This window comes from Oncorhynchus gorbuscha, linkage group LG15 (assembly GCF_021184085.1).
Source record: "Oncorhynchus gorbuscha isolate QuinsamMale2020 ecotype Even-year linkage group LG15, OgorEven_v1.0, whole genome shotgun sequence".
Taxonomy (NCBI): Eukaryota; Metazoa; Chordata; class Actinopteri; order Salmoniformes; family Salmonidae; genus Oncorhynchus; species Oncorhynchus gorbuscha.
The window spans coordinates 68206393-68230982 of record NC_060187.1 but is presented as its reverse complement, the minus strand read 5'-3'; the positions used below and the strand labels follow the sequence as shown (position 1 = coordinate 68230982).

The following is a 24590-nucleotide window of genomic DNA, read 5'->3' as shown; positions in this document are numbered from 1 at the left end:
AGCGCGAGGAGGGTTTGGATGTGGATAGCTGTTAGAACTTGTTTTGCAAATCAGTGTAATTTGTTGTCTAAAACAGGTTACCGTTGTAGGTTAACATTGTTCATCACAAATGTGACAGTTACTGAATAGCCAGAGCCGAATATAGCCACATGTCTACCCAGCGCTGTCGGGACTGCATGCAGGCAGATAAACTGCGTTCGTGTAGGGACGAGTTTGGGAGAAGCATGATCTCCTGTATTGGGGCAACTAAAGCTTACTTAACTACTATAGTTAGGTGGTTAAAAGTACCAATCCAGAGGGGTATCAATGAGTTAGCCAGCTTCTTTGATTAAAAAATATATATTTTCTGGTTCATTAAGAAATGTGTTTTTGGTTGCGGAGTCAATTAGACCATGCCCATTTCATGCTTATCGTAAACTGTTTACAGATATTGCATAACTGCTTACTATACAACTACCAGCCGGGCGCAGCCCCTGGTGAAGTCCCTGCCTGTCCTACCCTCAGTAGCCTATCCGACCTACCCTTTTCACCGGTCCGGTCACTCTTATCCCATGGCTTCATTTTTCTTTGGGGGTGGGGTGAAAGGCGTTTTTCCAGGCAGCTAGCTACTCGTGTACGGAACCATGGATGGTGGTTGGCTTTTACCACCCCTTTCAAAACGAGCAGCGAATATATACAGTATAGTTATAGTAGGCTTATTCAGAGACTCAAGTATTTCAAATCCAACTGGGTGGGACATCAGGGATGGATTTTGGCAAGGATTTTAGGCAATAAAACGAATGTTATGCTGTAGATGTCATATGTGATAGTATTAGTAATCCAAAAACAACATTTGTTTGACTTAATGCTGATTCAGCAGAATTACCCAGCAGTGTACTACTGTACAGCTCATCTAAGAAATGGAGTTGGTTAGAACCATAAGAATATATAGATTGATCATAATGGAATAGTATGATTTGGGAACAGTCCCTATCCCCTTCCACTAAACTACATGTTTACTATACACTTAAAATGCCATTACTAATGTAGGCCTACTATGTAACATGTTAATACAACATTGTTACTACTTGTGTAATTACAGTCACTACTCCAGTATAACAGCAACTTATTAGAAATTGTTACCAGTATAAGGTGTCACCAACTAGTTTTAAATTCACACCCTCTGCTACAATCTAGCTATTTCAAGTCCATGCTGTGTAAGAGACCAACATGATGGGGCATGAGTTTAGGAGGCCGAAGACAGACAGCTAGCTCAGAGCTGCTGAGCTCACATATTTTACATATGCAACCTGTCTTGCCATGGCGGTTCAAGTCTCTTCTCTGGAAGAGTCTGACTAACAAATGGCTTTGTTGTATCATATCCTATTGGCATTTCATTTGTTCTACCAATCTATTCCATTCACCATACAAGCCGTTCATTCAGTGAATATAAGCAGGCCTATTAGCTTGTTGGTTTCATTTATTATCGGGGATGGAAAGTGAAAGGGGTTTGTCTTTGCTCACCCAAATTACAAATTCCCTTGTTGAGAGCTGTCCAAACTTTCAATCTGAAGAGGCCTTGCAGACATATAAATTGTACTTCCACATACACTTTATATTATTATTATGTTCTCTGTCATAGTGGTGATCTCTCTCACCCAGGCCCTAGCATTCCATTAGGCCTTGCGCCAGTCGTATAACACTCGCTATTCAGTGCCAATACCCCCTTATTGATGGCTGGTCATGGCGCTTTTTCCTGAAGTCTGGGATGCAGAGTCAGAGTTTGGCCTAAATCAATGACACCAAATACTAGGTTATGTCCTATTATTGTCCAAATTATTTCTCTCATCAGTTATGAGCACATCTGATGTTGACACACCTCCTGTATTCTGTCTTAATAAATTCTAGTAACTGATTTGAAAAATACTTTTGGTCTGTGGGTGTGGCGGTAGGTGCTGTTTGGAAACAGGTAGCTGAATCATGAAAAAAAACTGGATGTTATAGGCTAGGCCTGCTTCTCTTGTGTAGGTAGGCATCAATGGTTGTACAAAGCATAAAGATACTTCCGAAGAACCACAAGGCTTGTGGATGAAAAAAGTTGCCTTTATTAGATTACTTGGCAGCAGGACAAGATGAAAAAGCTTTGCAGGCAGCTAGAGAAGCCTTAGTTTGTCTGTGTCACTTACCTTTCATTTAAATGTAATCATTATTTTGTCTAGCTACCTCAGTTATAGCTAAGTAATTACATTCTGCTTACTAAAGTAGTCTGTAATTGATTTACAGAAGGGCAACTTAATATATTTAGCTTACTGGTCCTATAAATACTTGACTCTCGACCGCCATCATCCACCCATGATTACCCAGAAGGCAGAATGACGCAATGATTGTCTAACCAACCAACCACAGCACGGTGGATTCAATTTCTCAATATCTGGAGGCGGTCCAAATCTGTCTGAAACCTGAGAAGCAGGAATGCTGTATTTTCTAAAGCAGGTAACTGAACACCCCTGCTAGTATTTTTGTGTGCAGAAAGAACAGGGAGAGTGGTGCAGAACGATGGCGATGTTCCAGAAAATGTCACTCAGCCTCTACGAGCTGGAATCTGTGCTGTAAAATCTAAAACAAACCAGGGTTAGTGGGCTTGGCGAGATGTATTCATGAAAACAAAAGGGTTTTGAGTGACATTCTTCCCCAGTGCAACTTCAGAACAATAGAGGCATTTTGTGCTCTTGAATTTTATCGCTGTGCCTGGACATCATTAGTATTCTCTTCTCAGAGTTTAATGGGACATTTGGCTTTATCGGTGCATCGTTTCTCATATTATCAGTACATATTTCACCAAACCTATAAGTGATGAGAACTTGGAGAAAGGCATTTCAATTATTTATAACCTACAATATGTAGGGCCTTATAAAATATGTGTTGCGGACAATGCGAATGGAATAACGGAATCTAGACATTAAAACGGAATTCAACAATATAATTTTTTTAAATGAATTTTGTAGGAAATCAACTAAATGTATTGAACTTATTGGAAAATGCATCAATTTGCTCAAATAATCACAAGACATGAACAAAATGCATATGTAGCAAGGTTTTCATCCAATTGGGACAGATTTTCATGTAAATATTCTAAAATATAAGCAACATGCCATATTTATTTTCAGTTAAATTCCCATGTACCAAATAAGTTAAGTTAAATGGGTTTCTATTGCATTTTCAACTACTGATGGTTTTGTCACAAAGAATTTGCGTTATGTTGCGAATGTGCCCAGTCTGGCCTTGGCATGTGCTCTCTAGCTAATAGCTGGCAGATACAGTGTGGGTAGGTAGGTTACCTATAGAATGACATTTAGGGCAAAATATCATTTTTTGTATTTGTCAAACAGCAACCAAGCATCAAGCTCATCATCAGCCTAATAAACTGCATGCTTTCCCTGTCATAGTGGGAGGACCACACAACATATCATCACGTGACTCCCAAGTTTTCTTCGATATGATGGTTATTATATCAATATTTGCGCATAAAGACGTTTCCACCACCATTTCTCGCATAATATATTTTACAGATACAAGAAGATCCCACATTGTCTAGTGTATTTTGTTTTGTTGACATTTGTAAATTCTGCCAACAAATTTGCTTTTTCCATCAGGTCTGTTTATCCGACATGTACTTTACTCGCATGAAAAGGTTGGATGGAAACCTGGTTAGTGATTCGTACTTTCCTGCAACTTTCTGAAATGGCACAGGAATGCCCCTGTCTGTGTGTGTGTGGATCGTCCGTTTGTCTAGTCTATACTTTGTGTAGCCGTTAGCAATAATGCTAATGATAGTCTGCTGGTTGATGGAAAGGCTTTCCCAAAAACCTTGTAAATGAAATGTTAACTACACTGTAGCCTATGCCTACCTGGCAGAATAATATCATAATTATTTGCATCAATCCAGCTTCCATTTGTTTTGTAAACTGCTTTGTTTAGTCAAATCAAAATCACATGAGCGCTACAGAAACACCGCTAACCAAACAATTGTCTCTGGCTGGTGCGCACTTGAATTAAAGGGTAACTACACACAAAATTCAACATTTCTTAGACTTTTCCCAGGCCTCGAAAAGTGGTTTCCTGATGTGGTGTGTGTAGCCCTTTACGCTCATACCCGTATACAGGTTGAAAATGGCATATTTGGGAACTGATAAACGCCTAACTTGGAACGCAGTGGCTGTACAGTAACAAACTATACATGATGTCAATGGTTTGCTGCAGTTCTACACATAATCTGCAAACTGTTCACTTTCAATTGCTACCATGGTTATGCGTATGCTTTTCATATTTCTCCTGAAACAAACATTTCAATGTTAAAGGGTTTAGCGTTGTGGTGGACTTAGAACACCCGAAATGGAATCGGGTACAAAATACACCAGATTTTATAAGGCCCTACTATCATAGGGATTGTGGGTTACGGGTAAAATGAAATTTGTCTAGGGGTGGTTTGTGTTGAAAATGACGAAGACCATAGATACAGCAAGCCTGTTCTTCCTTTTCTCTTCTAGCCTCATGAAGCCTAAATTCCCTATTGTTTATACCATGTTTATTACATAACTCAATGTAGGCTTTTCAATGTTAGTTAGAAACTCTCATATGTTCAGATAATCAGTCTGATCCATTGCACTTTGGCCTAAATAAGAATTTATTCTACTTACACTTCTTGATCTTATTTAAACTTTTTGAATAACACGTCCCTTGGATGAAAGCTTGAGTTCTTAGTTGAATAAAAACTAAAATAGCCTAGCCATAGCCCACCCTGGCAGCAGGCTTGTGCACAAACATAACATCTCCTTCCCGTCCAAGCCATTCATTATGTACATTGCATAAGGTCATTTCTCCCAGCCGGCCCAATGAAATCCTCATCCAATTAGCGATTGTCCATGTCTCCCAAAGCCTTTCTTAGAGACTTCTGCTGTTCAGCCCTCCACGATGACATCAGGCTCTCTCTTATAACCTTCTTTACGCTGCTGGCCCGAAATGAAGCTGCCATTTAATGAAGAATCAACATGTGAAACGAGCACATCTACTGAGGTGTGACAACAATCTGGACCATGGTAAAATAGTCAACCATGACAGAGACGGCAGTGTTCATTTGGAACTCAGTCCAGTAAATTAAAGCCTGTACTGTACTACAGACGGTCAGAAAAATCTTTTTGGAGAAGTAGGTACTTCATTTAGGATCTTCAGTCTTCATATGCATTATTTTGCTTATTGAATGTCTAATTCTTGCAAACTACTACATTCTTCAACTATGCTTGTATTGTCTATGGATTACCGTGTAATTGCTACTGGATTACTGTGTATTGTGCAATTTTACCGATTTAAAGTGATGATTTACTCCTCATGGCCCTTATTTTAGCAAATTGTGGAATCTGGCTGGATTTTCTTATCTAGCCTACCATGCACAACAAATGAAACGTTGCAAAAATGCTGGCAATCCAGTAGTTGTCATCCCTTCAAGACACGTCTCTCAGCAAACTGTTTTCATAATTCATTTGACATATCCTTTGAGTGCTTCTACCTTAAAAATAGGTTACACCGTCACCACCACCTAGAGAGGCAGGCAGTCCCAAACCAAAATCTTCCTTAAATGATGAATTTTGCATGACGGTGCGCCTTCCAGCGACATTGGACTGCTCTGTTCTGGCTTGACTTCAAATTTCTAAATGGTGTTCCATGTACAGCTTGAAATACTGCTGGAAAATACAAGGCTACATCTCTTCTTCAGTTGTTCGCGCCTAAACCTCTTGTCATTTGCCCTAATCAATGTGGACATGGTGATGTAGGTTAGTGATAAGACAGATGCCCATGAACCCTAAAGAACAGCATCTTGTATGCTGTCTGGCGCTTCCTACCATTGCAGCCGTCTCCTCAATCCTGAGTCTGTGCATGTGAGTGTCAGTTGGATGTTACATATGGCATTTAGGTGTGAGAATGAAACAATGGGGTTTTGGGAGGGAGGAAGTATGTTCAGTTGAATTTCACACGCTGCTCTTGCAACCGTCACTGCTTGGAGGCGGGACATTTTTTAAAACTGTGTGAGCTCTTGTTGGCATTTGGATGGTTCATAATGTGGCCCTTAATAGGGCTGGCACAATTACCATGTAATAGTGTAACTGACGATTATGGACGAAGACCTTCACGAAAATAAAATGACCGTCATAACCGTTTAATTATTATTATTATTGTTATTACAGTGCATTCGGAAAGTATTCAGTATTCAGATCCCTTGACTTTTAATAAAAAATGGAAATATCACATTTTATTTAAGTATTCAGACCCTTTGTTGCACCTTTGGCAGCGATTACAGCATTGAGTCTTCTAGGGTATGACTCTGCAAACTTGGCACACCTAAATGTAGGGAGTTTCTCCCATTCTTCTCTGCAGATTCTCTCAAGCTCTGTCAGGTTGGATGGGAAGTGTCGTTCCACAGCTATTTAAAGGTCTCTCCAGAGATGCCTGATCGTGTTCAAGTCCGGGCTCGGGCTGGGTCACTCAAGGACATTCAGAGACTTGTCCCGAAGCCACTCCTGCTTTTTCTTGGGTGTGTCCTTAGGGTTGTTCTTCTGTTCGAGAGGTGAACCTTTGCCCCAGTCTGAGGTCCTGAGTGCTCTGCAGCAGGTTTTCATGAAGGATCTCCCAGTCCCTGCCGCTGAAAAACATCCCCAAAGCATGATGCTACCACCACTGTGCTTCACCGTAGGTTTCCTTAAGACGTGACGCTTGGCATTCAGGCCAACGAGTTCAATCTTGGTTTCATCAGACCAGAGAATCTTGTTTCTCATGGTCTGAGTCATTTAGGTGCCTTTTGGCAAACCTTTTTTAACTGAGGAGTGGCTTTCATCTGGCCACTCTACCATAAAGGCCTGATTGGTTTAGTGCTGCAGAGATGGTTGTCTTTCTGGAAGCTACTCCCTTCTCCACATAGGAACTCTGGAGCTCTTTCAGAGTGACCATCAGGTTCTTGGTCACCTCCCTGACCAAGGCCCATCCCCCCCGAATTGCTTAGTTTGGCTGGGTGGCCAGCTCTAGGAAGAGTCTTGGTGGTTCCAAAATGATGGAGGCCACTGTGTTCTTGGGGACCTTCAATGCTGCCAACATTTTTTGGTGTCCTTCCCCAGATCTGTGCCTCAAAACAATCCTGTCTCGGAGCTGTACGGACTTGAGGTAGACCGATTATGATTTTTCAACGCCGATACAGATACCGATTTATTGGAGGGCCAAAAAAAGCAGATACCGATTAATCGGACGATTTTTATATATTTGTAATAATGACAATTACAACAATACTGAATGAACACTTATTTTAACTTAATATAATACATAAATAAATTCAATTTTAGTCTCAAATAAATAATGAAACATGTTCAATTTGGTTGAAATAATGGAAAAACAAAGTGTTGGACGTAAAAGAAAGTAAGAAAAAGTGCATGAGAACAAATGTGGTTCCTTTTAACTGAGCAGGGGAACTGGGAGTCTTCAATATTCCCAGGTAAAAAGTTGTAGTTATTCTAGGTTTGTACCATTTGTTCCTTGACTATTGGATGTTCTTATAGAACATGAGAACATATGAGAACATAAAGCTGATGGTTCCTTTTAACATGAGTCTTCAATATTCCCGGTTAAGAAGTTTTAGGTTGTAGTTATTATAGGACTATTTCTCTCTATACCATTTGTATTTCATATACCTTTGACTATTGGATGTTCTTATAGGCACTACAGTATTGCCAGCCTAATCTCAGGAGTTGATAGGCTTGAAGTCATAAACAGCGCAATGCTTGAAGCACAGCGAAGTGCTGCTGGCAAATGCAGGAAAGTGCTATTTGAATGAATGCTTATGAGCCTGCTGCTGCCTACCACCGCTCAGTCAGACTGCTCTGTCAAATATAAAATCATAGACTTAATTATAACATAATAACACACAGAAATACGAGCCTTAGGTCATAATATGGTCAAATCCAGAAACGATCATTTCGAAAACAAAACGTTTATTCTTTCAGTGAAATACGGAACCATTCCGTATTTTATCTAACGGGTGGCATCCATAAGTCTAAATATTGCTGTTACATTGCACAACCTTCAATGTTATGTCATAATTATGTACAATTCTGGCAAATTAATTACGGTCTTTGTTAGGAAGAAATGGTCTTCACACAGTTCGCAACGAGCCAGGCGGCCCAAACTGTTGCATATACCCTGACTCTGCTTGCACAGAATGCAAGAGGAGTGACACAATTTCCTGCTAACATGAAATTAAATATGCAGGTTAAAAAAAATATATACTTGTGTATTGTTTTTAAGAAAGGCATTGATGTTCATGGTTAGGTACACATTGGTACAACGACAGTGCCTTTTTCGCAAATGCGCTTGTTAAATCCTCACCCGTTTGGCGAAGTAGGCTGTGATTCGATGATAAATTAACAGGCACCGCATTGATTATATGCAGTGCAGGACAAGCTAGATAAACTAGTAATATCATCAACCATGTGGAGTTAACTAGTGTTTATGTTAAGATTGATTGTTTTTTATAAGATAAGTTTAATGCTAGCTAGCAACCTACCATGGCTCCTTGCTGCACTCTGTAACAGGTGGTCAGCCAGCCACTCAGTCTCCTCGTGGAGTGCAATGAAATCGGCCATAATCGGCGCCCAAAAATACAGACTGTTATGAGAACTTGAAATCGGCCCTAATTAATTGGCCATGCCGCTAGGCAAGTCAGTTAAGAACAAATTCTTATTTTCAATGACGGCCTAGAATCAGTGGATTAACTGCCTGTTCAGGGGCAGAACGACAGATTTGTACATTGTCAGCTCGGGGGTGGACTAGCAACCTTTCGGTTGCTAGTCCACCGCTCTAACCACTAGGATACCCTGCCGCCCCAGGATTAATCGGTCGACCTCTACTACAGACAGTTCATTTGACCTCATGGCTTGGATTTTGCTCTGATGCACTGTGCCTTTCCATGTCCAATCAATTGAATCTACCACAGGTGGACTCCGATCATGTGGTAGAAACATCTCAAGGATGATAAATGAAACAGGATGCACCTGAGCTCTATTTTGAGTCTCATAGTATCTGAATATTTATGTAAATAAGGTGTTTCTGTTATTTATTTGTAATGAATTTGCAAACATTTCTAAAAACCTGTTTTCACTTTGTCCTTCAAATCAAATGTTATTTGTCACATGCGTCGAATACAACATGTGTTGACCTTACTGTGAAATGCTTACTTACAGGCTCTTATAACCACACTGCCAGGTCTCTGACCTCTTCCCTATAGACTGTTTCGTAGCTATTGGTGATCAGGCCTGTTGTGTCGTCAGCAAACTTAATGATGGTGTTGGAGTTGTTTGGCCACGCAGCCTTGGGTGAACAGGGAGACCAGGAGGGGACTAAGTACACACCCCTGAGGGGCTCCGGCCGCAGTCCCAGCTCCCCAACCCCATTGTCTCCAGCCGAGTCCCTGCCCCATCCCAACCCCTCAATCCCCAGCTTCCCTGCAGCTTCAGCCCAGCTCCCCTCCCAGGTAGCTCGGCTCCCCAGCCCCAGCTCTCATCCAGCCCAGCTCCAGCTCCCGTTTCCACTCATAGTCCAAGCAGCTCAGCTCCACAGCTGAACAGGCCAGTGCCCCGGCTCGCACACTGCCAGAGGGCCTTCTCTCATCACTACTCTTTGGCCTACAAATCAGTGCATACCATTCAGGGCATTGCTCTTTTTTTAATCCAACAGCCTATGTGGAAGGAATTTGCTCCCAGCATTCCAAAGAGGACTGCAGTGAGATCATCCAGCGATCATGTGGTGTGGTATGGAGGGGATGATCTGCAAGCAGGCAGGCTGTGTGGCAGGCAACCAGTGTGGCAGGCAACTAGTGTGGCAGGCAGGCAGTGTAGTAGGTTAGTAGGCAGACAGTAAAGCAGACAGACAATGTAACAGTCTGCAAGACCGGGCCTCACCTACTCAGGTGGAAGCTGGCCTATGTATTCTCAGGCACAATATGGGATATTTCCTGCTGTTCAATCAATGGGCTGAAACACAGATTGTGGCTTTAAGGTGGGCCAGAATGCAGGGTTGCATAATTTACTGTTTGCTCAACATACAGTGAAGCTTTTTGTTTTGTTTGGAGAAACAATGCCACTAGATGATTGTCACGCTCTTGAGGGTTATCACCCAACAAGTGGTTTTCAATGCATATTGGTACTAATCTTTATCTTTGAGGGACCTTGAGGTCACCATTATTCTTTGCATTTGAGAACCAAGCCCTATCAGTGGTTGTGTATGAACTGTTTTTCAAGACGGAAGGACAGAGTTAGGCTATTTCATGTAAATGTTTCTTTTAAAAAAGAAGACATGAAAGCAATTTAACTGCAATTGACCTTCAGTTTGATCTTAGTCATACTATTTTTTGTCCGAAAGCTCAGACTGTAAGAAACACCAGTTGTTTATATTTCAAGTTTACACATCTAGGCCTATATGCCCATTTCAATGTTTTCCGCAACGTCCACAGGCCTCCCTCACAGATCTCAGGCTTGTATGCATAGTGCTGTAAACGTACTGGGTAGTAATGACTAGACTGACTTGTGTACAGGTCTGCTGCACAGGTTGCTGTTATGATTCTGGACGGCCAGAACTATAAATAGCCCTACTATTTTGAAGTGTGCCCCAATTTGGAAGGGAGGGGAATGTATAGCCCTGTGAATGCTATGCATTTGGGCAGTGTGAGGTGAGGAGGGAACACAGACAGGTCCCAGAGAACCCAACCCACCAACTCCGTTTACAAGGAAATATTTGCCAGCCTGAGCCATAAGAAGTTTATAGATTTCTGCTTTACTTCAATTACTTGGCCCAGAAAGATGAGGTTAAAAGTTTAATATTTCCCACTCACACTGTATTTAATGGAATGTAGGCCTATTCAAGAGAATGTGTTAGCAGTTTTCTACTTTCCTGAAGTTTAGGACCATATATATATATATATATATATATATATATATATATAAATATAATATATATATTTTTTACATTCAATTTGCTCAAGTATCGATTTTAAGATGTTCTGTTTACTCTGTTAAGTTTAGCATTATGTTATGCATATCATAAGGGTTTTTGTAGTTGGGGGCATTTGTACATACGTTTTACCTAGAGGTTTGAGGTAGAGGTCGACCGATTAATTGGCATGGCCAATTGGCATGGCCAATTAATTAGGGCCGATTTTCAAGTTTTCAAAACAATCGTCAATCTGCATTTTTGGATGCCGATTATTGCCGATTTATATTGCATTCCACGAGTAAACTACGTGGCAGGCTGACCACCTGTTATGCGAGTGCAGCTTGGAGCCAAGGTAAGTTGCTAGCTAGCATTAAACTTATCGTATAAAAAACAATCATTCTTCACATAATCACTAGTTAACTACAGACGGTTGATGACATTACTAGGTTAACTTGTTCTGCGTTGCATATAATCAGTGCAGTGCCCGTTAACTTATCATCGAATCACAGCCTACTTAGCCAAACGGGGATGATTTAACAAAAGCGCATTTGCAAAATAGCACAATCATTGAACCAAAAACATCAATGCCATTCTTAAAATCAATACACAGAAGTAAATATTTTTAAACCTGCATATCTAGTTCATGTTAGCAGGCAATATTAACTAGGGAAATTGTGTCACTTCTTTTGCGTTCATTGCACGCAGTGTCGGGATATATGCAACAGTTTGGGCCGCCTCGCTCGTTGCAAAATAATTTTACAGAATTGTACATAATTATGACATAATATTGAAGGTTGTGCAATATTTAGACTTAGGGTTGCCGCCCGTTCGATAAAATACGGAACGGTTCCGTATTTCACTGAAAGAATAAACGTGTTGTTTTCAAAATTATAGTTTCCGGATTTAACCATATTAATGACCAACGGCTTGTATTTCTGTGTTTATTATAATTAAGTCTATGATTTGATAGAGCAGTCTGACTGAGCGAGCGGTGGTAAGCAGCAGCAGGCTCGTAAGCATTCATTCAAACTTTACTGCGTTTGCCAGCAGCTCTTAGCAATGCTTGTTCACAGTGCTGTTTATGACTTCAAGCCTATCAACTCCTGAGATTAGGCTGCCAATACTAAAGAGCCTATTAGAACATCCAATAGTCAAAGGTATATGAAATACAAATGGTATAGAGAGAAATAGTTGACTCGTCATAATTCCTATAATAACTACTACCTGAAACTTCTACTGGGAATATTGAAGAACTTGGAATACTGAACCACCAGCTTTCATATGTTCACATATTCTGAGCAAGACACTTAAACGTTAGCTTTTTTACATGGCACATATTGCACTTTTACTTTCTTCTCCAACACTGTTTTTGCATTATTTAGACCAAATTTGGCGTGTTTCATTATTTATTTCAGACTAAATAGATTTTATTTATGTATTATATTCAGTTAAAATAGTGTTCATTGTTCATTCAGTATTGTTGTAATTGTCATTATTACAAATATAATCGGCCGATTAATCTGTATCGGCTTATTTTGGTCCTCCAATAATCAATATTGGTATCGACGTTGTTCCATTCCTTCATTCAGTCCGTGTTAATGGAAGCAATGATGTTGACGACACTGTTTGTAAATCTGTGCTCGATTAAGAAGCTTGTTAACGAAGAGAGATTCCACTTTGCATGGAATCACAGCCACTGACTGACCAATCAGTTAGTGTGACGGCTCCTTTAACGCCCATCTCTGGTCCCAGCCTGGGCCTTAAAACCAGCAGTGACATGCAAAAGAGGAGATCTCTTCAGGGAAATGTTGGTTCAGTTTCAATTAGGCTTTACTTTAAATAGCCAGCACTCTTGATGATCCCAAGCCTGCGCTTTGCCTCTGTGAATCACTGCAGGATATTATAGCTTTCCCCTCACAGTGTAAGCACACATGAAGTTCTTACTGTATTGTGCCAAGCAAACCAAGCCATCTCACCACCGACTGTCAATGTGTGGTTGAAATCTAGAACGTAAAGAATAAGCACATATGAACTTGTTACTGGACCATAATGACCAAGCAAAGCAAACAAGCCATCCCCGAGCCTGCCACAGTAGGGCTACTGCATAGTTCCTAAATTGCACATGAAGAATGAATCCCAATGAAATGCATGCGGTACAGTCTAGTAGCTCCGTTGTTATGTGCCCCTTTTCCACCGCATGTTAAGATGACATTGTCACAACATAGTTGTACTGTCACGTACAGTATAGACCTACTGTTGTTCACTAGCTCAGTGTGACTAGACAGGCAAAGACAACAGAAGGAGTTAACTGCAAGAGAAACATGAGCATAAACCTCTGACTGCATCCCTCCCTCCCTGGCATGGAGAAATGTTGACTTGAAATCTCACAAGCAGACAGAAGAAATTTGTCTTGTTGAATAAGAGTCCAGTGGAGAAGGAGAGGCCCTTACTTTAATAGTTAAGGCTAATAGTTAGCATGCTCTCTCTCTCTCCGCTCTCACACGGCTGTAATAATTAAGCCTAGCTGTGATGAAGATGTCCATTGTTAAGGCTCGGTTTGAAGTTACATTCTTCGTTCACGCAAGCTTGAGCAACAATCTCTCTAATTAGTACAGATGCGTACAGTACCAGTGGCACACGGTGCTCTAAAGTCCCCAGCCTTTCTAGTTGATCTATGCTTTGGGGCTAATTGCTCCGTTAAGGTCACAGTTAATCATATTTCACTATTCTGTTCAAGTGGAATGAGTCAAATCAAAGGCCCTTTACCCCCCCCCCCCCCCACACACACACACACACAAATGGAATGATTAAACAAAGGTATATGTTTTTTGGCAATTTCTACAATTATGGCAAGTAACCCCCAAGGCACGTGTCATAAGAACACACTAGAATGTTCTGATTTTATTCATGGAGGAAAGCCCTTCCAGCCATATCTCACAGCAAAGAGTGTTTATCACACATACCTTTTGTGCCTCTCCTCTCAGACCAGCTTTATGATGAGGGCTTTACTGTTAAGTGTCATAGGCGAGGGGCAAGAGATCAATGTGTTCTCGAGATCACCCCTACAGGACAGTATGAATTAACCTTGGCTCTTACGTAGGTGGGGCAACGCACACAGACCAGGACTGAGACACACATAGCAGTTCAAAGTGCGGTGCATACACACAGAGCGCACACGCACACACACACACTAATTACAAGTGAGCCCATTCAGTGGTTCCATTGATCCAAGTGCCAAGCTCTTTATTGCAGATAAACTCATGAGTGGATCATTATTTGCATGTTAAAAACTTTGTTCATGCTGTGCTTTCTCAACAAATTGGAAACGATGACAGTTGCTCAGGACTTTTAATGTGATTTATGTCCAGTTAGCTTTTTCTATTTTGGGGATAATTAATATTTTATGATCAGGTTTGGCGGGCTGTAATGCTGAAAATACACAGTTATTTAATTCTAAGGAACTTGGAGGAACTGTTGTAAGCTATAAATTCATTGTTTGGGCTACAACAATATTTGAATATAAATGTTTGCCAAGCTGAAGTTTGCTTGACTACTCAAGATGGCGATGATGAGGGTCCAAGAAAATGCTCTGTACTTTTTCACATCAGACCTTCTCTGCTACCTCACCCTACCAAGCCTGTTTCTCTAGGTTTTTCTATTTAAGTCAGTATTTAAGAACCCCAGGAGAAGATTTTGCTGCATTCGTTTATCAATCTTAGAGTGAGGCAGCATGAGGAAAAAAGCTCATGGAATCTGCCCACTACTTTTCTGTTGAAGCTATTGGCAAGGGCCTCCGCAACCCAGTGGAACAGACATATTTTTCAAGGAACTAAAACTGTTCAGTCAGTTCCACTCAGCATCAAGGCCTGGGCCTGCCTGGCTCTAGTTCTGATGAGCATGGAAGGCAGAACTGGTGCTGAATGAAAATGCTGTGCTACTGTATTTCCCCTGCTGATAAATTAACAGCAGATACCTACTGACAAAAGGAGGCCTCTCTCTCTCTCTCTGTTTCTGTCTCTGTCTCACTCTCACTTTCTTATGTAATCAGGCAGCCTGAAAATCCTGACAATTCCTGAAAATAGTCCAGTACATGGCATGGGACAGTCTAGGCTTGCTGCAAATCCAAACATTGTAGGCCTGCCACACACACACTATACTATACATTTATTAAACATAAGAACCGCTTGTTGCAATTTTAACGAGGCTCTCTTGTTCAGATATCGGTAAGTGGACTGGAGGCAGAGCATGAAAGGGATAACGAATCCAGTTGTTTGTGTCGTCCGTTTCGCGAAAGTACCTGCGTAATTGCGCACCCAGCTCACTCAGGTGCTTCACTATATCACATTTGACATTGTCCATAGGCTTGAGTTCATTTGCACACACAATAATCATACAATGATGGCTGTGTGTTGTCCTTGTTAATACAGACAGAAAAAACTTCTTAATCATAGCCCCAATCATAGCCCCAGGAGAGTCCCTGTAATCTTAGATTCAGATCATTCAGGCTAGAAAAAACATCACCGAGATAGGCCAGTTGTCTGAGAAACTCGTCATCATGCAAACTGTCAGACAAGTGAAAATAGCTCGTCTCTCAATTCCAAAAAACATGTCAATACTTTGCCCCTTGATGACCAGCGCACTTCTGTATGTTGTAAAAGCGTTACATGGTCGCTGCCCATATCATTGCATAATGCAGAAAATAAACGAGAGTTCAAGGGTCTTTCTTTAACAAAGTGAACCATTTTCACTGTGGTGTCCAAAACGTCATTCAAGCTGTCAGGCATTCCCTTGGCAGCAATAGCCTCTCGGTGGATGCTGCAGTGTACCCAAATGGTGTCGGGAGCAACTGCTTACATGTGCGTTACCACTCCACTATGTCTCCCTGTCATGTCTTGTGTGCCATCAGTACAGATATCAACACATCTTGACCACCAAAGTCCATTTGATGTCACAAATCTATCCAGTACTTTAAACATATCCTCATGTCCTGATTTCCAGTGGTTTGCAGAAGAGGATGCCTTCCTTCTTGCGTCGAGCAATCCCGTATCCAGGAGCATAATCATAGCCTCAAGCTCATTACCATAACGCAACGTTAACTATTCATGACAATCGCAAATTAAATGAAATAAATATATTGGCTCACAAGCTTAGCCTTTTGTTAACAACACTGTCATCTCAGATTTTCAAAATATGCTTTTCAACCATAGCTACACACGCATTTGTGTAAGAGTATTGATAGCTAGCATAGCATTAAGCCTAGCATTCAGCAGGCAACATTTTCACAAAAACAAGAAAAGCATTAAAATAAAATCATTTACCTTTGAAGAACTTCGGATGTTTTCAATGAGGAGACTCTCAGTTAGATAGCAAATGTTCAGTTTTTCCAAAAAGATTATTTGTGTATCAGAAATCGCTCCGTTTTGTTCATCACGTTTGGCTAAGAAAAAACCCTGAAAATTCAGTCATTACGCCACACTTTTTTCCAAATTATCTCCATAATATCGACAGAAACATGGCAAACGTTGTTTAGAATCAATCCTCAAGGTGTTTTTCACATATCTATTCGATGATAAATCATTCCTGGCAGTTTGGTTTCTCCTCTGAACCAAATGCATGCAGCTGGAGATTACGCAATAATTTTGATGGAGGACACCAAGCGGACACCTGGTAAATGTAGTCTCTTATGGTCAATCTTCCAATGATATACCTACAAATACGTCACGATGCTGCAGACACCTTGGGGAAATGACAGAAAGTGTAGGCTCATTCCTGGCGCATTCACAGCCATATAAGGAGACATTGGAACACAGCGCATTCAAAATCTGGCGCACTTCCTGTATGAAATTTCATCTTGGTTTCGCCTGTAGCATTAGTTCTGTGGCACTCACAGACAATATCTTTGCAGTTTCTGCCCCCAGAGTTTCAAGAGGTTTTAATTAATCCGCCATAAAACTAACGGACATATACCAGGAGCTGTGCCAGGCCCGCCACGTCTGTAAACGCATATAATTCACTGGTTTGTATGCGAAGCAGTAATTGTTTCAAAACATGTCCTGCCATGTCACTGATGCGTCGTGAAACCATGTTGTTTGATGAAGGCATTGTCTGTATATTTTTTGGGGGCCTTTCCCCCCAGCATTGTCGCCTCCATATCCGCGGCAGCAGGAAGAATTACATTTAAGCTTGTCTGTCCTTGCCACTCGGTAACTCACCATATAAGACGCTTCTAGCCCCTTTTTATTAATGGTATCTGTTGCGTTTATACATGTCTTACTACTCGAACATCGATCGTTCCATATTCTCGCTCAAAAAACTCCCGTGGCTTATTTTTCAAATTGTCATGTTTCGTTTCTAAATGACTGAGGAAGAGTGAAGGTTTCCCGCAAGAGAGTAACGATTAATGTGATTGGATGTTAATTATTTGACTAGACTACCTGTATTTGACGTTGTGTTGTCATTTTGCTAAACACTAGATGGTTGAATTTTATTTTGACAGTGAAATGAGGCTACTCAGGCGAGGGGGAAAAAAACTCACGCAAGTGTATAGCCCCATAGGAAAATATAAATGTACTGTTTGAAAATGTGAGCTTTTTTCTCTTCTTTTTCTCAATCACATTTTTATGTGTCAAGAACTGCGGTTCTACTGGGTTTTTCGCGCTGAACAGTATTCTGTGTTTATCAAGAATGGCCCACCATCTAAAGGTCATCTAGCCAACTTGACACAACTGTGGGAAGCAATGGAGTTAACACGGGCATCACTGTGGAACGCTTTCAATACGTTGTCCATACCCCCCAACGAATTGATGAGGCTGTTCTTAGGGTTGTTCAACTCAATATTAGGAAGGTGTTCCTAATGTATTTTCCAACCAGTGTATATGTCCAAACTTGCAAAAATCTATGGTTCTGGTCTAACTGTACATGTATGAAAAAGTATTCTAAGGTAATTGTGGTTTGAGTTGGGGGGGGGAACTCCCAAAAAAGGCATTCAGCTTCATTCAGTGAGAAACTGTGCTAGGCCTAAGCCTGCAGATAACTGTCATGTATAGGGCCTGTTTTTCAGGGGAAATGTTTACAAGTATTTGTAGATGTAGGCTATCAAGAGGTTAATAGGATACGGACTTTAAGATGTTCAAATAGACCAAAGGTCCAACTTGTTGTTGAACTTTCTCCTGTCTTGACCCAGGTATTGGACGAGGCTTTAGCTACATGTCAACACTCACAGGAAGCACCAGCAAAGTATTGGCTGAAGGGCTTGGAATAACAGCATCATTGTGTCAGTCGCTATTTCTGTTTCTTATAAGTTTTAAATGTGATCATTCCAACCCAGATGAAAACAGATACAAAAGGTAAAAGTTGGTGCAAATCAGATCATGTAGTATGTAGTATGTTGTCGCAACCACCTTCAGACTGACCGGGATTCTCAGAAGGTGGTTGCGACAACATACTACATGATCTGATTTGCACCAACTTTTACCTTTTGTATCTGTTTTCATCTGGATTGGAATGATCAACACCACCAACCTGGCCAGGTGATAAAGGTGGCCAATTGTAGTCAAAAATCCTCTTGAGAATGTTTTATTTTTATTTTACTAGGCAAGTCAGTTAAGAACAAATTCTTATTTTCAATGATGGCCTAGGAACAGTGGGTTAACTGCCTGTTCAGGGGCAGAACGGCAGATTTGTACCTTGTCAGCTCGGGGATTTGAACTTGCAACCTTTCAGTTACTAGTCCAACGCTCTAACCACTAGGCTACCCTGCCGCCCCATTAGATTAGAAAAGCAACATAAAAGCTTTTTTGAGTGAGGAAGTTCGCTGTAGGTTTAATTTCTATCCACACACCACATGAGTACAGTAGTTTCAACTTTGAACTTTTGAACAATCATAACATAGCCTTTAACTGAGACCTGAGTTGTTTGCTGCTAGAAGCTGTTTACTGTTTATGCTAGTGTTTACTGACCTGTAGAAAGAACTATGTGGGTTTCCATTAGAGGTCGACCGAGTATGATTTTTCAACGCCAATACTGATACCGATTATTGGAGGACCAAAAAAGCCGATACAATTAATCGGACATTATATTTTTTGTTGTTGTAATAATGACAATTACAACAATACTGAATTAACACTTATTTTAACTTAATATAATACATCAATAAAATCAATTTAGCCTCAAGTAAATAATAAAACATGTTCAATTTGGTTTCAATAATGCAAAAACAAAGTGTTGGAGAAGAAAATAAAAGTGCAATATGTGCTATGTAAGAAAGCTAACGTTTCCGTTCCTTGCTCAGAACATGAGAACACATGAAAGCTGGTGGTTCCTTTTAACATGAGGCTTCAATATTTCAGGTAAGAAGTTTTAGGTTGTAGTTATTATAGGAATTATAGGACTATTTCCCACTATACCATTTGTATTTCATTAACCTTTGACTATTGGATGTTCTTATTGGACTTATAGGCACTTTAGTATTGCCAGTGTAACAGTATAGCTCCCTGGGCTCGAACCAGGAACACAACGACAACAGCCACCCTCTAAGCAGTGTTACCTATGCAGAGCAAGGGAAACAACCACTGCAAGGCTCAGAGCGAGTGACGTTTGAAACTTTATTGGCGTGCGCTAACTAGCTAGCCATTTCACTTCGGTTACACCGGCCTCCTCTCGGGAGTTGATAGGCTTGAAGTCATAAATGGCGCAATGCTTGATGCACAACGAAGAGCTGCTGGCAAAACGCACGAAAGTGCTGTTTGAATGAATGTTTACACGCCTGCTTCTGCCTACCATCGCTCAGTCGGATACTTGTATGCTTGTATGCTCAGTCAGATTATACGCAATGCAGGACACGCTAGATAATATCTAGTCATATCATCAACCATGTGTAGTTAACTAGCGATTATGATTGATTATTTTTTAGAAGATATGTTTAATGCTAGCTAGCAACTTACCCTAGTTTACTGCATTTGCGTAACAGGCAGTCTCCTTTATGGAGTGCAACGAGAGAGAGGCTGGTTGTTATTGCGTTGGACTAGTTAACTGTAAGGTTGCAAGATTAGATCCCCCGAGCTGACAAGGTGAAAATCTGTCGTTCTGCCCCTAAACGAGGCAGTTAACCCACCGTTCCTAGGCCGTCATTGAAAATAAGAATGTTTTCTTAACTGACTTGCCTAGTTAAATAAAGGTATTTAAAAAAATACATTAAAAAAATCGGCACCCAAAAATACCCAATTTCCGGTTGTTATGAAAACTTGAAATCGGACCCAATTAATCGGCCATTCTCTCCACTGTTTGAGACTTCCTTTTCCTTCTGAAGCATTTTTAGTTTAATTCACGTCCGTCATGAAGCTACACACTGAAGAAAGATGTTAACCCAAAACGTCTTGTGTATGCTATCCTTGATACAGTAAAAATTGTAAAAGATCATCAGAAACTGTTTTATTGTGGACCCATTAGCTACATTTTTGCATATCTAGTTTAATGAAGCATTAATCTCTTCTGTTTTCTTTTACAGGTTCTTGCATCATCTATCAAAAGTGAATGGGAAAACCCAAAGAACAGAGATTGATAAATAGCTCCATAGCATGGCTGTAGCCGGATGTCCAGATTATTTTCTACACCATCCAAATTATCAGGTAATTAATACATGTCTTTTACTAGATGTTTTGTACCATCTATATTTCTAGAATTTTTATGTGTCAGAGATATCAATTAATTTGGAATAGCAATTACGAATGTTACAATTACTATCATTTACTACTGTGATGTTTTCTGTTGAAACTATTGGCTTAGACCATCGTTTAACCACACCATCTAACAGACCTAGCTTCAAATATGATTTGTTTTCTTTCAGTAACTTTGAGCATTTACTTGAGCTTGGCTGCAGTGCCAGTTGGGCAGGGTTTTCATTTTTGTGAGTATTCCATTGGTATTTTTTCACAAGGCAAGTTCAAGCAAGCACAGCTAGTGTTAAAACGATTTCAAAAACTATTTGAACCCAGGCCTGCCATGTTTTATAAGCTCATTATTAGCTGTGGTAATATTCTAGTGTTTGCTGAAGCAGCACCATTTGGGATTTGGAACTCGTATTTACTTACACAAGTCATAAACGTAAAAATAATAAAACACTCTATATGCATCTAACATATGGAACTGTATATAAAACTATACATGGAGTGGTTAGGAAAAGACTGTTTAAACACTCCCAGTTCCCCTGCTATAAGCCCTCCCTCACCCCAGAGCCAGAGCTGAGGGAAGGCGGGAGAGAGAAGTAAAAACCAGAGCCCCACTCTCTCAGCTGGGCCGTAACAAAAAAACCTTGCTGTGAATGTACCTGTCATGGCCAATAGATTTAGTGGCAGAGCATGAATGAAAACAGAAGAGCCAATGAATGGCAGTGGCATGGACGCACATTCCTTTGGGCTGAATACATTGATGGTGATTCACATGGTGCCTGGCCCAGCATGGGGAATCTGGACCCGACGTAAGACCGTCAGCAGTGGTCTCAATCAATGGATTAACCGGATTGTTTTTTACATTGTCTGTTTCCACGTGCAGCACTTCAACCCCAGTCCAGTGGGAAATAGACTATCAATCAGCCTGGTCACCCGCCCTGTAGAGGAGAGTTCAACCCATCCAGCCCTAAAGGGCTATTTAGGAAGCCTGTGCTGTGGGGATTTTAGCTTGTCATCCACCACCCACCCTCTCCCTTGGGCTTTCATTGTGGTTAAGGCTAAAGAATAGAATATGAATAGACTATGTCCACTTTTCTAGTATCAGACACACTCGTTTAGTCATGCAGCTAAACACAAAGTATCTCAACTAGCTTAACAGTTCCTAGTAGATATCCTATGCATCTGATCTCTTCCTCGACGGGCTCATTCACACTGTCAGTTTTTTAATTGGTAAATAATGGGCAGAAACTGCCTCTTTATCCTGGGGTTATATAACTAGTAAATGTTATGGGATTCTGGGCTCAGCTCCAAGGCGGTGTTGGAGAGGGAGCGAAAGAGAGCTGGGTGAACTGACTGGAGGTTTGCCACAGCACTCCAAGGAAAGCTTATCAACTTAATTACTGTATTGAGTAGGACTACTGAACTGGATTTTATATGGATGGAAATGTCCCTCTTTTTTTGTACTTTCATTTAGAGCTGGGGGATATGGACCAAAATCCATATCGCAATAAATTGCATGAATTGATGCAATAACGATAAATAGAACTATACGTTTATAAAAAATAACAATTATGATACTTTAAACTACTACTATTAGTTTGATGGAATTTGTCACATTTTAAAAATCACCCATATTAGGAAACGTATTTAATTTCAAACGTCACATTTCTCTAGTATAGGCTACTTATAGTAATGAACGATATCAGCAATGTGATCGATATTTTCCGGTTTATCACCCCAGCTCTACTTTCAATTAAACACTGTGTGTGAAAGGTCAGGTGTTTAGTCCTGTTATGAGTTTCTGCTTATGGTCTGGGATGCTAGTGTGATGCCAGTGAAGGAGAACTGTATCTTCTGAGTCGTGTTCATTAGTCACCAAATGGAAGAAAACGGTCTGAAACAGGGAGGGTCTGGACACAAACGTTTCATTTTCGGTTGCTAAAAGTTTTCAAGCATTTTACGTTGCGTGCCCTAATGAACAGAAGTCTGGTTTTTCTTTGTTTGGTAGATCTGGAGGGTCGGATCATGTTGGGTCAGTCAGTGATGGATCGATAGACTTCTGTCATCAAAGATGGTACAGTATATAATAGTGCAGTACATACGGTGTGGTCTGAAATGATTGACACCCTTGACAAAGATGAGCAACAATGACTGTATAAAATAAATAATTAAAATACTGAACTATATTGTATGGGGAAATTATATTATTTTATACTAATACGATTGCTCAAATAACTAGATTTTGTTTAACAAATAACACCCCTAAAGATTCTTAGAAATAAAGTAGCAGTGACTACTAGAGGTCGACCGATGATGATTTTTCAATGCCGATACTGATTAATCAGCCGATTAAAAAATAAAATAATAATAATAAATAAATAAAAACATTGTATTTTTAATAATGACGATTACAACAACACTGAATTAACACTTATTTTAACTTAATATAATACATCAATAAAATAAATTTAGCCAAAAAGTAGATAATGAAACATGTTCAATTTGGTTTAAATAATGCAAAAACGTAGTGTTGGAGAAGAACGTAAAACTGCAATATGTGCCATGTAAGAAAGCTAACGTTTCAGTTCCTTGCTCAGAACATGAGAACATATGAACGCTGGTGGTTCCTTTTAACTGAGCAGGGGAACTGGGAGTCTTCAATATTCCCAGGTAAGAAGGTTTAGGTTGTAGTTATTCTAGGACTATTTCCCTCTGTACCATTTGTATTTCGTTAACCTTTGACTATTGGATGTTCTTATAGGCACTTTAGTATTGCCAGTGTAACAGTATAGCTTTCGTCCCTCTCCTCGCTCCTCCCTGGGCTCGAACCAGCAACACAACGACAACAGCCACCACATTGAAGCATTACCTATGCAGAGCAAGGGAAACAACAGCCCCAAGGCTCAGAGTGAGTGAAGTTTGAAATGCTATTAGCGCGTGCTAACTAGCCAGCCGTGACTTTTGCCCATTGATGTAGGTCACCGTATAGGGTTATGATCTTTAATAGTTAATGGACACGTGGATTGCGTTCTCACTCTTGGTTTGCTTCTAATAGGTCTTTGGGTCACAGTGTCTGCCGAATTAACTTTATTGATCCCCAGAGGGGTAACTGGGTTTTGCCACCAGCGGCAGGCATACAAAGCCAGTGAGACAGTTATGTGAAAGTTCACTGGCGGTGCCAGACATTTTTCACTGGGGAAGCTTTTTAAAGGAAAGACTTTCCAGCCAGCGATCCCAGTTGATTGGTGTTTATTCTGACGATAGACACAAGGAACCACATTAGATGGCTGTAGAGTCCTGATTCGTCTGTTAGCATGGAAATAACCTATGCAAACATTACAATTAGAGCAAGCTAGCTAACGTGCTCTTCCAGCAAATACATGCAAAAGCACATCCCAGGATGCCCCCAATATCAAACAGGCACCGTACACATTTATACATCAAGACATGTACTTAGTGAACTTGTACCCATTGTAAATAGGAAAATAGAATACAGTATGTATTTCAGGACTGACCTACCAATTGCATGTCAATATCAGACTGGGAAGAATTTATGTTTGTGATCTCCCCCTATCTGAAAGCATAACCAATGGTATGGCACCTATCGATATGTAAATTCAACCAACCAATGGGAATACATAAACATTGAATCAATACAGTTGATGTTGAAAGTTTACATACACCTCAGCAAAATACATTTAAACTCAGTTTTTCACAATTCCTGACATTTAATCCTAGTCAAGATTCCCTGTCTTAAGTCAGTTAGGATCACTACTTTATTTTAAGAATGTGAAATGTCAGAATAATAGTAGAGAGAATGATTTATTTCAGCTTTTATTTCTTTCATCACATTCCCAGTGGGTCAGAAGTTTACATACACTCAATTAGTATTTAGTAGCATTGCCTTTAAATTGTTTAACT

At 40.4% G+C, this 24590-nt stretch overlaps 1 protein-coding gene across 4 annotated transcripts in view; it reads left to right on the top strand.

The window, feature by feature from the left end:
• LOC123997864 (growth factor receptor-bound protein 10-like) overlaps positions 1-24590 on the top strand; it is a 90149-nt gene that overhangs the window by 347 nt on the left and 65212 nt on the right. For 3 of the 4 annotated variants that reach the window (XM_046302487.1, XM_046302486.1, XM_046302485.1), the window contains exon 2: positions 20510-20630. In XM_046302487.1, the coding sequence (XP_046158443.1) occupies positions 20594-20630 (37 nt within the window). In that variant the 5' untranslated portion in view covers positions 20510-20593. Of the gene's footprint in view, positions 1-20509; positions 20631-24590 lie in introns of those variants that run through there. The other variant, XM_046302492.1, reaches the window with a different exon arrangement.